This window comes from Acanthochromis polyacanthus, chromosome 12 (genome assembly GCF_021347895.1).
Source record: "Acanthochromis polyacanthus isolate Apoly-LR-REF ecotype Palm Island chromosome 12, KAUST_Apoly_ChrSc, whole genome shotgun sequence".
NCBI lineage: Eukaryota > Metazoa > Chordata > Actinopteri > Pomacentridae > Acanthochromis > Acanthochromis polyacanthus.
The window spans coordinates 18,561,030-18,575,338 of NC_067124.1; the positions used below are offsets into that span (position 1 = coordinate 18,561,030).

At 42.0% G+C, this 14,309-nt stretch overlaps 2 protein-coding genes across 2 annotated transcripts; both read left to right on the forward strand.

The window, feature by feature from the left end:
* Positions 1 to 1,141: 1,141 nt before the first annotated feature.
* On the forward strand, positions 1,142 to 8,597 carry mdc1 (mediator of DNA damage checkpoint 1). The gene is made up of 6 exons (XM_051956973.1): positions 1,142 to 1,498; positions 2,336 to 2,473; positions 2,560 to 3,150; positions 3,237 to 3,315; positions 3,424 to 4,655; positions 5,915 to 8,597. Exons 2-6 carry the CDS (start codon positions 2,338 to 2,340, stop codon positions 7,894 to 7,896), a joined length of 4,020 nt encoding a protein of 1,339 aa, XP_051812933.1. The 5' UTR covers positions 1,142 to 1,498; positions 2,336 to 2,337; the 3' UTR covers positions 7,897 to 8,597.
* Positions 8,598 to 9,412: 815 nt separating this feature from the next.
* On the forward strand, positions 9,413 to 13,422 carry LOC110965286 (mediator of DNA damage checkpoint protein 1). Its single transcript, XM_022214272.2, has 6 exons — positions 9,413 to 9,574; positions 10,037 to 10,174; positions 11,035 to 11,217; positions 11,372 to 11,497; positions 11,984 to 12,094; positions 12,220 to 13,422. The coding sequence occupies exons 1-6, from the start codon at positions 9,542 to 9,544 to the stop codon at positions 12,427 to 12,429; spliced, it is 801 nt and encodes a 266-aa protein (XP_022069964.2). The 5' UTR covers positions 9,413 to 9,541; the 3' UTR covers positions 12,430 to 13,422.
* Positions 13,423 to 14,309: the final 887 nt, after the last annotated feature.

Genomic DNA, 14,309 nt, shown 5'->3' on the forward strand with positions numbered 1-14,309 from the left:
TAAAAAAAAGACGGGAGAGAACAGGAACAAAAACACAACCTACCCCATCTGCATACAAACGCATCAAGGAATGGAACAGTGGGCAAATGCTCACATTCGATGGCGTCTGGCACGTTGGAGAGGTGTTCTCTTCACGGATGAATCCTGGTTTACACTGTTCAGGGCAGACAGTGTGTGGCGTTGTGTGGGTGAGCGGTTTTCTGATGTCAGTGTTGTGAATGGAGTGGCCCATGGTGGCGGTGGGGTTATGGTATGGGCAGGCGTCTGTTATGGATGAAGAACACAGGTGCATTTTGTTGATGGCATTTTGAATGCACAGAGATACCGTGACGAGATCCTGAGGCCCATTGTTGTGCCATACATCCAAGAGCATCACCTCATGTTGCAGCAGGATAATGCACGGCCCTATGTTGCAAAGATCTGTACACAATTGTTGGTGTAGTATCTGACCAGAGAAACCACAACATTGGAAACTGAAAACATCCCAGTTCTTGCATGGCCAGCATACTCACCAGACATGCCACCCATTGAGCATGTTTGGGATGCTCTGGATTGATGTATTCGACAGCGTGTACCAGTTCCCGCCAATATCCAGCAACTTCGCACAGCCATTGAAGACGAGTGGGAACCCCCCCAATAAAACAAAACTGCACCTTTCAGAGTGGCCTTTTATTGTGGGCAGTCTAAGGCACACCTGTGCACTAATCATGGTGTCTAATCAGCATCTTGATATGGCACACCTGTGAGGTGGGATGGATTATCTCAGCAAAGGAAAAGTGCTCACTATCACAGATTTAGACAGATTTGTCAACAATATTTGAGAGAAATGTTGATATTGTGTATGTGGAAAAAGTTTTAGATCTTTGAGTTCATCTCCTAAAAAATGGGAGCAAAAACAAAAGTGTTGTGTTTATATTTTTGTTGGGTGTATATTCCCTTATAACATTGCCCTATCTATTTGACATAACCCAGTAATCAAGTCTTGTGTCAAGGATATTCTTTTACATTATATTATATATAAGTGAAAATTAATTTGCAGTTCAACTTAAACATGCAAAAGACTGGACAGCATTTGACAGCAAAATAAGCATGAAGGTAATTTATTTTATTTTATTTTATTTAAAAAAACGGCCCTAAACTAGTGGATGTTACACTTGTGAGTAAATGTGATTATTTTATTTACCCATTCTTTTTATACAATTGTCGTGGGCCATACAAATCTGTGTAAGTTATCACGACGGGTAAGTTCAAACCACAGTACTACCTCCCTGTCCGCCATTTCTACGTGGATGTACGGCGCGGAATTTTATTTTTTTGGTCCTATCAGAGGCGTCTTAAGAGTTTCGACTAACCAATGGCACCGGAGTCAAGTATGAGTGACAGTTACATTAGCCAATCGCTTGCATCAAACACGCCTTTTTGGGGGCGCGATCAGTTCTTTCCGGATATGCATGTTCTTTTTGTTTATTTCCACTTAGACAAGCCAAGGCAAGTTCAGGTGGGTAGAGTTGTAGCATATAATGTTTCATTTTGGAATATATGCTTAGTTTGCAATATATATGAATGTTAGAAAAGTTATGTCGTGATATTAATTCGTGATATTGACGTTTGAATTTCCCAATTTCTGTTTTCACGTCAGTTGGAAGTTGGATTGTTGCAACGTGATTTTGCTGGAAATATTCATACACTTTTGATCAAATTTGTTATCAGCGTTGCTTAACGCTCTCTCGATCATTGCCACAAATCAAATGATAGCAAGAATACAAGGAAAAAGTACCGTTGACCCGTTAACAGTCCACGATGAACGTTCAGTTAGCGTTAGATTGTAAATTAGCCACTCAAGCTAACGTTAGCTGCATGACACGGCTAACTAATACTTAGGTATTCAAGGCTTTGTGGGTGAACTAGACGATCACATTACAGTCTACAGAGCAAATATAATTGTGTATATTGATTGATTGATTTCTTTATTTTCGTGTCATGCACAAAGTGTGCCCAGCCCTCATGGGTTTACAAGACACCAATATACCAGCATTGCAGCAGAATGCATCCAAAACAACACAATATTCTACTGCTCAATCCTTGAACAAAATATGTTGCATTTTATCCCAGGCCTGGCAAATAAATTCTGCCATGAAAAAAAATCCTCTTCTATAACATAACTCTAGTTTTTCATGGTCATCCAACCAAAAGAAATCAAAATAAAGAGGACATCTTACTGAAAAGTACCTCTCTTACATCTTCATATACAGGACAGTAAAACTCAAAGTGAACCTCATTCTCAACTTACAGTAAATGATTATGTATAGCAGTAATTTTGTCTTGCTGTTGTTAGACATGGATGCTACGCAGGTGATCAGTGACTCAACCTTGGAGTCTGATGAGGAAGAAAATGAAGAGAACGGTGACAATCCGAGGGGACGACCTGTGGCGAAGCTGTGCATCCTCAAAAACGAGCATATCTCTGAGACAGGTGATTGTTAATTTATACAGTCCATCAGACATACACGATTGCCCTTGGCTATGTATTTCTCATAATAAATGCTCTCTACCTCCCAGAGTTGCCCCTGTTTTTGGGAGATAATATGCTTGGCCGTGACCCCAACACCTGCACCCTGCCCTTGTCAGCAGCCTCTGTGTCCAAGCAGCATGCGATCATCTGCATCTCAGTCTACAGGGGAAGAGGTCGTCACGCTGAAGATGAGATGGAGGCTTTGCTTTGGGACCTCGGGAGCACCAATGGGACCCGTAAGGGCCACCTAAAGCTGACTCCTAATGTACGCTATGCCCTCAGTGGAGGTGACAGTTTGGTGGTGGCGGACATCCCATGTCAGTATGTCATCTGCGGCGTGGATTCAGTAGTGTCTTCTCAAGAGGACATGAGGACTACAGTGAGCAGAAATCCGAGTGTGAAGGCCAGCGTGACAGATGATTTGAGAGTAAAGGAAGGTGACACGTGCACAGGCAGTGAAAAACGTGTTAATGGAGGTACAAAGCCCAGGGTTTCACAAACAAAGACACCTGTCAGAGCCAGTTGCCTGTCCTTTGAGCAAACTCCAACCCACCCACAGCAGACCCTGGTCCCAGAATCTGAGTCAGACTCAGATGGCGAAACAGCAGGAGGAGGAGAAAGAAGACACGTGGCTCTTGGTATGTAAATTGAGTAAATAGTCAGAGAGGTCAAGCTCCATTTTTGTATCTGATGTGTTATAATTCATCTTTATTCTCTTCTACAGTGTCTGAGTCAGACTCCCACAAGTCCAGTCCCATTTGTTCTACATTTGTTAGTCCTACAAATAAAGTCATTCCTGAAAGGTATCTATGTAACAAACAGCTTTTTAAATTATATGTATGTGAACATTTATAGTACTGGCTTAACCCCTGATTTTAATACTCATCACCTTGTTTTCCGCTGCTTTACAGTGAAGATGAAAGTCCCATCACACCGTCATCCTCCTCCACTAAAAATAGACCATGCAAACATGTCAGCCTCAGCACTGAGGAGACAGATGTAGATTTGGGGCGACAGCAGCCGAAGAAAAAAGTGACACTTGAACTTGTGGATGACAGTGAAGCAGAGGAAGAAAGGGAGGAAGAAAGAGCAGCACAGCGAGGGACAGAGTCTAAGGAAGGTGGAGAAAATGTCACAATGACACAGGAAAACAATGATTGTACAGGGGAAGATGAATTGCCTGTGTCTACACCAGCAGTCTTCACAGATTGCATTCCTGCTTTTGACATTGACAGTGACACTGATATGGAGGAAGAGGAGGAAGGGGTGGCGTCTGCAGGTCCTTCAGGTTTGAATATAAACCAACAAGTTGATCAGCCACCAAATACAGTTCAGTTTCACATGGATAGTGACACAGACATTGAAGAGGATCATGATATCCTCGATAAAGTGCCCTCCTCTGATGAGACCACCAAACCTCCTCACTGTAGTTCCGTTATTCAGCCAGAGGACGTCGGCACAGACAGTAACACTGATGTGGATGAGGACGCTGATGTTTTGGCAGATGCAGCCATGAAAGCAAAACCAGCATCATTTCAGACCGCACAGATCGCTGACTCTGCTTCTTCAATGCAGATACAAGACTCCCACCTAGACAGCGGCACAGATGTTGATGAGGAGGAAGAAGAAGGTGAATGTAAAACTCAAAAAACAGATGAAACACTCAACAAATTAGACATGAAGGTCATAAGGCCTGAATCTGCCGCTGCTGCTCCTCACAGCCTGCATGCAGACACCGATAATGAAACTGCTTCTTCCATTAGTGAACCCACAGTAGCTGTTAGAGAATCATGCAGCAGCGCAAATACAGGAGCTGTTTTGGATGTTCTGTCTGACAGTGATACCGATGTGGAAGATAATCCTCCTGTGGGTGTACCGGCTGCTGTCACAGCCTGTAAAACATCAGACGCTCTTCAGTCAGATTTGGATGCTGACACAGATGTGGATGAATCTGGCATGCCTCCTGCTGGGGACAGGGCCAGTCTTCCTCACCTTAGAGTGGACAGTGACAAAGACGTGGAGGATAAGGAGGCTGGTTCTGAAGAGACGGGGGAGGACCGGATTCCTAACCTGCACAGAGAAAATACACCTGGGTTTCTGGTTCCACTTCTGCCGAACTGCTCTACTCCTATACTGCTGTCAGGTAATCACTCACTCTGTGTTCAAATGAGAACGAAATGGAGCAAATTCAGACTGCAACTATGTGATGTGTTCTTATAGGTTGTTTTATTTGACCCACAGTCCAAACAATCCCTAAAGATGCTGACATATATGACATAGAAAAGCACTGAACAATTAGGAACTGAAGGACCTATTGGCATTTTTGCTTGAAAATTCAGCTATTAGTTGCAAATGTAATTTTGCTGTTGATTGACTAATTCATTCCTTAATTCATTGACTAACTTTGAGAAGAAATCAAAGAAATGACATTCATTTATAAAATATTACTGTTTCAAAAATGTTCTGTTTTATTGCCGCAGTATTTAATGTGTACTTTCCTTACGTTAAGTTTCTGCATTTTATGAATCCTTTATTCGTGTGTCTCAGTGCAACAGTGCTAACTGCACAAACAAACTGAACAACAACTGTGTCTAAGAGAATGATACAGACATTCATTTGTTTAATAAAACCATTTCATGCATTTCAATGACAGAACTAGCTTGTCATGGGCCGCAGTGGTTGGCATGGGTACCTCACAGCTTGAAAGTCCCGGGTTTGATTCCTAACCTGGACTGGCAACCTGTACAGGCTGCCTTTGCCCTTGTCAGCTGGGGATAGGCCCCCGTTACCCTACAGCAGATAAAGCAGTGTATAGATATATGGATTGATGGACAAGCTTTTCATGTTATAGGGGGATATTTAATTCACAAATACTTCGAATGCAATCAAGGCAAAAAACACACACACATATCCAGAATAAGAAAAAATAAATACTATGACATAAAAGCAAACAAGAACAACTTTTTTTGCCATTTGCATTTCAAATAGACAGAGGTCAGAGCATCGTCTTATAAATGACTCAAGCTATCAAGAGATGTAAGATAGGATTGGCTCTTCATATAACTAATGAAGGAAAACCAGTTATATATCGATTGTAAGTGATTTGTATAAAAAGGACCCGTGTTTCTGAAATCTGAAAACATATGTATCACGACCTCCTTGCTCCGCTGTGCAAATTGTTTGGTGTTTTTACGATGAGATCAAAGTTAGTTCAATTTGCTTGATTTCAAAAGGGGAGTCAGAAGACAAGATCTAAGGTTTTCTCAATTCCTTCTTCAGGTCCATGTAGACGCGAGCAAATTGTTTTTAATACAGTGTCTGTTGATGAAATAGTGGGAACATTGCAGAGAAAATTTGTCTTTGACTTTAAATTTACTGTATGTTGTCATCTTTGTCTCCCAGCTGCATCATCTGGAGGATTGTCTTCCTGTTCGGACATCCAGGAAGATGCAGACTTTGCGGTGGCTGAGACGCAGGCCTTTACACTCGAGGCATCCGATTATGAAGAAGACCAGACCAGCAGCAGAGGGGAATCTGTACAGCTGGGATTATCTGACAGCAGTCCCCTGCAGTGTCAGAACCAAACTCTGGCTACAGAGGCCACTCAGCCTTTTTTCTTTGTGGAAGGAGATGTGATTTCAGAAGATACCAGTACACGTGCAGCAGTTTCAGCTGCAGACAGACTTCCTGCAGAGGATGATTTGCACTCAGAGCTTACCCAGGCCCATGGAGAAAGTGAGGACTCTGACAGATGTTCGGTTGCATCTAAAAAAGAAGAAAGTCAGTCAGATTTGGCCCTAGAAGCAACCCAAGCATATATTTCAGTACTCGACATTGATCCAGATGACAATACAAACCAAGATGAGGTACAGAACACTCCTGCTACTGAGACACCTCCCATTGTATCTACTTTTGCTTTTGCTGAAACACAACCAATGTCTTTCCATATTGAAGAGAATACTTTGGCAACGGACAATTCTGCTTGCTCTGTACAGCAAGTTAACCCCCGAACACAGACTGAAACGGAAGAGAGGGAAGAACATGGGGAGGACGCTCACCCACAGGAGAGGAACCACAGTGAAGCTCAGTATCTCGCCGCAACTCAGCCCATCTGTACAAGCAGCAATGAAGAAAGCGATGACGATTCATTCCCAGGTCCACGAAGAAGAAAAACAAAGCCGCTGCAGCTTTCAGAGGAACAATCACAATGCCTCATTGAGAGGGAGGAAAACGGGAAGGACGCTCACCCACAGGAGAGGAACCACAGTGAAGCTCAGTATCTGGCCGCAACTCAGCCCATCTGTACAAGCAGCAATGAAGACAGCGATGACGATTCATTTCCAGGTCCGCGAAAAAGAAAAGCGAAGCCGCTGCAGCTTTCAGAGGAACAAACACAATGCCTCATTGATTCTAATGCTGATGGAAGTCAGGCCACCGTTAAAAGCGAAGATGATGAAAGTGGCGATATGGACTTGATGCCAGGTCCCAAAAAGCAGAAGACGAAGCAACATGAAGAGGAGACACAGCCTTCCACTAGTTCTAATGTCTCTGCTGTTGAAGCCAAGCCAGTAGTGACAAGTAAAGAACAGGACAGTGATGGCTCAATTCCACGTCCACAAAGAAGAACGGTAAAGCAGCGTCATCTTAAAGCTGAAAACCAACCAGTAGCTACATGTGGAGATGATGATGCAGACTCCGCGCTGAGCCCACGAAAACGGAAAGCAAAGCATCTTGAAGACGAGACACAGCTTGTCACTAGTAATGAAGTCTTTGCTGATGATGTCTCGACTCCAGTTCTGCCAAAAAGAAAAGCTACGCTGCATCTTGAAGAGGAGACACAGCCTCTCACAAGTTCTGAAGTCTCTGCTGTTGAATCCCAGCCCTTACGTACATGTACTGGTGAGCAAAGTGATGGAGCGGACGTGATTGCATGCCTACAAAAAAGAAAAGCAAACTCATTGCAACTTGAAGATGAGAAAACACAGCCTTCCACTAGTTCTGATGTCCCTTCTGTTGAAACCCAGCCAATAGTGACAAGTAAAGAACAGGACGGTGATGATGATGACTCACTTTCAGGTCCACAAAGCAGAACAGTAAAGCAGCTTAATCTTACAGAAGATGGCAAACAACAGCTCCTAAATTCTGAACCCTCTGCTGCTGAAAACCAACCAGTAGCTACACGTGAAGGTGATGATGCAGATTCAGTGCTGGGCCCACGAAAACGGAAAGCAAAGCGTTGTGAAGATAAAACACAGCTCCTCACTAGGAATGAAGTCTTTGCTGATGACGACTCTACTCCAGTTCTGCCCAAAGAAAAGCTGCTTTGCAACTTGAAGAAGAGGAGATGCAGCCAGAGATGTCTACTGTTGATACTCAGCCTGTAAAGATAAAAACTGGCCTCAAGTCTCAGAAAGGAAAAGGGATGGAATCTACAGCAGAAACCACTAGAGCCAGTGCTAGAAATTTAAGAACATCAAGATCAAGAGAAGGGGAAGAGCAGGCAGCGTGTTCTGTACCTCCAAAGAGACAGACAAGAGGTGGGAATAAAACCTTGCAAAATACCAAAGATTTCAGAGGAAAAGGCAGGTCTGATGATGAGAACAACGGGGAAGAGGTAAAGCAGGCAAAGCAGGCCCGAGGAAAGAAAAACACGAGGCAACAGAAAGATGGCAATGGAGAGAAAGAAATGGTTGGAATGGAAGAAAAGAAACGTTCTGTAAATAAAAGCGAACAAAAAGAAGGGAAACAACAACAAGAGAGAGAAAAAACTGAGAAGGAAGTGAAGGAGACTGATGAAAGACAAGAGGAGACTGAAAGGCAGGACGGGAGAGAAGAAGAAGAAACATCTGAGAATGAAAGAAAAGTAAATAAAGAGAAATCTCAAGAGGAAAACGAGGAGGAGGTCAAGCCCAAAGCACCTGCACGAAGTCGAAGATCTACCAGAGCTATGGCTTCCCAGCACACACCACAGAAGGAACAAGACTCAACCGTATCAACCAATGATGATTTCCCAGCAAGGAGAACCAGATCTCGCTCAAACTCCTCCAACTCAATCAGCTCAGAGAGGTCAGTCTCAAGTCTCAACACCCAGGAGTCCAAGGGAAGTGGCCGAGGGAGAGGAGCGAGGACGACCAGCAAGTCGCCTCAGACAGCCGCTGTCAGAACTAGCAATCGAAGAGCAACGGTGGCTGCAGGGCCGACAGAACAGGACAGCAGTGATACTCTTCCTCAGGGACTCCTTTCAAAGAACAACTCGTCCAACTCCTTTAGTCCTGAGGTTTTCAGCAGCGTGAAGTCTCTAAACAGAGGAAGAAGAGGGAGGAAAACAGAACCTGACCCAGACTTGATCCCTGCTGTTCTTCCTCACAGTGACCAGAATTCAGCTTCCAAACCGACACCCCGAGGCAGGAAGAGCAGGAAGCTAGAGGGATCTTCCAGTGAGGCGCTCGGTGGAAATGAGAAAGAGAAGGCAGACTCCCAGCAATCTAGGACCACTAGAGGGCGACAGCAGGCCAGTGCAAATGGTTCTGAATGTGCAGCTACAGATGAGACGGACCAATCACCTCATCAGGAAGGAGGTGTCAGTGAGGAATCACTTTTGCCTAAAAGGAATGTCAGGGGCAGGAGTCAAAAAGCAGCTAGGAGTGAAGCTGTGGAGGAATCGGTAACTTCTACAGCCAGTGGTGATAAGGCTAAGAACAGAGGAAGAGGAAGGAAGACTGAACCGAAGGCAAATACAGGAGCAGACTGTGGTCAAAGCACTAACATTTCAGAAGCAGCAGATGAAGAAGGGAAAAATAAAACAAAAAATGAGATTCCTGCTACTATCCAAGTGAAGAGAGCAGGTAGTACACCCAGTACTCAAGCAAAGAAGAATGCAAAAGATTCTCAGCCTGAAGTGGAGGTGAAAGAGAGTGAAAAAATAAAGGAGCAGACTGTTGAAAAGATACCCAGGAGTCAGCCTTCAGCATTGCAGAAAGAAAGAAAGAAAATGAAGAGCTGGAAGAAGGTGAAGCGTCTGTCAGTTCCATGAGCCAGAATTCAAATGAGGACACAACTAAGGTGACTTAATGACTTCGTCCTTACTTACACATTGGCAAGGTTATGGTCTTAGAAGTTGTGGTTTGATTGAAACAGAGATATATTAAGTGTGAAATCCAAATGACACAAAGTGGGAAGCTGAGTAGTAAATAATTAATGTATGGGACTTTCTGTTCTCGTAACGTAATGCTTTTACCTCAGTGCATTTGTCTCTGACTCAGCCTTTCCAGTCACCATAATCTCTTACATCTGCTTCCTCCACTGTTCCACAACAAGAGAAGTCCAAGGCGCTCTGCATCACCAGTCATTCACTAATGAATTAAGTGATTCTCTGATCACCCAGTCACTTCCTACTCTTCCATTTTATGATCTTTCTTTACTCCTGATCCTCATCGTCTATATGTGTTCCGTGGTTAGCCTTTGTTTATGTTAATTCTTGCAATGTTTAGCTCATTTTTTCCTCCCTCCTTCCCCGTCTATCAGCCCCAGACGCCAATCAGCAGTCGATCTCGGAAACGGCAAACTTTTGCAGACTCCTCTCCTGTGGCAAAGTCTCCACGCCACTCCTCCACTTCACCAGCAGCTGTTGGTCGACAGCGAGTTCCAGGCCTGGCCTACAAGGTCTGTATTCTGTCTCTGTAAACCTCAGGGCAGTTCTTCAAAACAATATGTGCAAGGCTATCTGTTCAGAACGATAAACATACTAGAACGGTAGTAATATGAAAATAAACTCACACTTTTTTCATTGAATTGAATGAGATGATTTATAACAGTTTGATTTCTATTTATTAGGTAAGGAGATGAAGCCAAGCTTGATAAGCTCAATTTAGCATAGATACTAATTAAAGCACTGTTCTTCATTGTTTAATCCTCACAGAAACAGTTAAAATGAAAAGTTGTGGTTTAGTAAGGAGTTGTGTCTGCCACATCATGGTGAAAATGGAGCTTTGAGGGTCTGCACTATGACTAGTTAGTTGATTATACATGTCTTTGTGCAGACTGGTAAACTATAGAGGTGCTGATTGGTCTGTTTCTTAATGACAGAGGTAGGTTAGCTACTTTCCCATGTTTCTACTCTTTATCCTAAAGTAAGCTAACTGCCTGGTCACTTTAGATCCATGCATAATTGAGAGATATGACTGGTATGTATCTTCTAAAGTCAGTCTTATGAAAAAAAATGATTTCCCTAATCATAAATGTCATGTTTAGAGTTAGAGTTGTGTAATCTATCTCTTTTTGCGTAGGTGCTAGTAGTTGTTTTAAGCTTAGGTGGCAACAAATCACTGCTTATCATTCAGCTTAAATCAGCTCCAAAAAATGACCACAAAATGCACGACAAGGCTGTAGGACCAGGACCTACTAAAATAAATTTTCCGCACTTATTTTCTATCATCTCGTACCAGTAAATTCCAGATTACCAGAAACCTGTACAATTGCACTGTTGTGATTTAACTTGGTTGTAAACCTGTCGTTTTTTTCAGGTGTTGTTCACGGGGGTGGTAGATGAAGGGGGAGAGAAAGTGTTGGCTCATTTAGGAGGCAGCATGGCTAAAGGCATAGCAGACATGAACTGTCTGGTGACCGACAAAGTGCGCAGGACTGTCAAATTCCTGTGTGCTGTGGCTAAAGGTGTCCCGATCGTCACCACAGACTGGCTGGAAAAGGTTAGTTTCTATAGCTGGAGTTTGTAGAGTCTGGGCCACATTGGTTCTCTCTGTAAATGTATGCAAAAGTGTAAACAAGTGGTACAAACACATACAGAGACATACTCATACAGACTCTCCTCTCCTCTCATCTCTTGTCTTGTCTGTGTCACAGAGTGGTAAAGCTGGAAGCTTCCTGTCTCCTAATGCTTTTGTTGTGAAGGATCCCGAGCAGGAAAAGAAGTTCAGTTTCTGCCTGCAGGACTCCCTGAGGACTGCCAGCAGTCAGCCGCTCTTACAGGTATTCACTCCTGCTATTTCTGTTTGTGCTTATGTTTTACTCTGAGAGGTTAGCAGAATGATGTTCCTCTTGGTGGACGGCACAGGGGTGGTTTACAGTACGGATGGTGAGAAATAGCAAGTCATCGTAGGAATGGAGTAATAATTGAATCATCTTCTGCATTACTTTAACCTCAAACCACTTTGTTGTTCAGACTTTAATGGAGCAAAGTGTTGATTATCTTTACACTGTGGCTTATAGGAAGTCATTTACCATTTCCTGTTTATTTACAGGTTATGTTTTATGTATTGTGTTCCTGAGGCTGCACAATTTCCCCAATGCTGAAGAGGAACAGTTTGATGAAACATAATACAGCTAAAATTAGTGAATACACATGATACCAAACTGCATTTGTCTTTTATGGATTTTTTTCACCTTGCAGAGATGTGAGAAATCCTATTGTTGCATGTTGTGTACTGTATGTGTTTTCCTCATTCTTTCTCTTAGGGATATGACATCCATGTCACAAAGTCGGTGAAGCCAGAGCCAGTTCACATGAAAGACATCATTTCCTCAAGTGGAGCTAGTTTTCTATCAAAGATGCCCACCAGTAATAAGGTGCTAATACAGCTTAGAGACTTTCTCATATCTCACACAAAGTACATAGACATCAAACTGTTACTGCTGTCTTCACATGCTATCATGTAAATCCTCTTGTTTTCTTCCACCTTTGTCTCTCTTAGCCTCAGACTGTTGTGATTTCCTGTGAGGAGGACTGGCTGCTGTGTGGTCCAGCTGTTTCTGCATCTATCCCCGTGGTCACTGCTGAGTTCATTCTCACGGGGATCCTACAGCAGAAACTGGATTTTCAGTTGCATAAGCTCTCTCCACCTGCAGCTGCCCTGCATTATTCCCCTGCAGGGGGCAAAGGAAGGGGCAGGAGGAAGACTTAGTATTGAAGACCTGAACAACATGTCACTGTGTGTGTGTGCCGACAAAACTGGCAGTAGCGGTGCTGCCCATTATTTGTAGATTCTCTTATGAATTTTACATTGTTGGGAACATTTGTGAGTCAGCTACTCCTCAAGACTGAAGAATGTATTTGTGTATGTACACATGGAAGAACATGTCATTTTACTGACAGCTGGTAAATGTTTAAAAATGGATTTTACACTTTACAAAAGAGTGATGTGACAAACAAAACATGAGGAGTTTACCAGAAAGACAAGTTTAGATGGATGCTGAAATCTTTCTTCAATCATGATGTCAGAAATCTACTTTCAGTGCAGTCTTATCTTTTTTATCTACGTATGGAAAAATACAATTTTGCAAAATTGTTGTAATGTTGCTGCTATCCTTCCCTATCACTATCCCCATTTGCACAATAACAACAAGAAGCAGAGCATAACTTACCACTGCTCTTTTTTCCATGTTCCAAGCGGCAGGTGCCTACCATGAACTGAGCGTTATAAAGATCATGTTTAGATAGCAGACTAGCTGTGCTGATGGGGTTTCTTCTCAAATCCCCCAGCTCTGGTGGTCTATCTATGATAAAAGCTTGTTTACTGTCTTGTTAAGTGCATATTAGCTTTTATACGGAGATAAACATGAACTTACCCGTATGTTTTTTGCTTCCTCGTCCATCGTCTCCATTAAGCACCTACTCCATTAAGACTTCATCCAGTCCTATTACCTTCAGGGAAAGCCAAATACAATTATAGGTAACTGACTGCTGCTTCTACATCAGTATCTTATGGCGATCCCATCCATTTATGAACCGTCTCTGTGCTTCATGTGTACATACATGTCTTGGTGCTTTGAAAGACTGGCATACAGAAATCACAGCTGGTTTTCTTTCATGACCCACAGCAAACGTTTTTACATGTTCTTCCTGGTGTAACTTTTAATTTGCTAATAGCATTTACTAATAAAAGCAATACATATTTTCTTTGTGTGGATGTTTTTATTTTTTAAAGCTTTATATTACTGGTATTTGCACTGCATAGAATCCAATATGAAATATAAGTTATGATCCAAACATAGAAAAATGATCATTTCTAGAAGATTTCAGCCAAATCCTGAGTGGATGGCTTCACAGTTGAAAAAGGAAATATTTTATTGGACCTTCCACTGAGTTTAGTTTTGCTTTTTGAATAGTACTGAACAGTCAACATATCTGAACTTACTTATTTTTATGATTGGTACTAGAAAAGCAGGATTTCAGCTTCTGATATCCTACTTTCCTCGCAGTGTGACTTCATTTATTGTTTGTTTTAACCCTCATCCTCTGAGTCAAAACTGACCTGTTTTAAAGTTTGAAAATATATAGAGAAAAAAAATTCAGAGTGAAACTTCTGATGTCCACATTTTCAACAATTTTGTGAAATCTTTGAACATTTTTTGGTGGAAAAAGAATGCTAAAGATCTTTCTTAAGAACATTCACAAAAAATTAACCAAAATCCAATGAAATTTGCTGGATTTTGGTTAATTTTTTTGTGAATGTTCCTAAAGAAACTATTAGAAGTTTTGCTGATGTATATGTAATCACTTTAGATATTTTCATGATTTTTGTGGAAAATTTTCTCATTTTTGAAAATATTTACAGGGACTTTCTTGCCAAATTTGGGTATTTTTTTTATTTTTTATTTTTTTAAAAATAGAACTTTTAAAGGAACCTTTTAAAAAATTCTTGGAATTTTCTTCCTGATTTTTTTTTTTTGCAATTTTTTTTTAGAAATTTGGGGATTTTGTTTTTGTGCCGAATTTGTGATTTTTTTTCAGACAAGGAAACAGTATTTTTTAGTGCCTGTAAATGAGGACAACGGGAGGGTT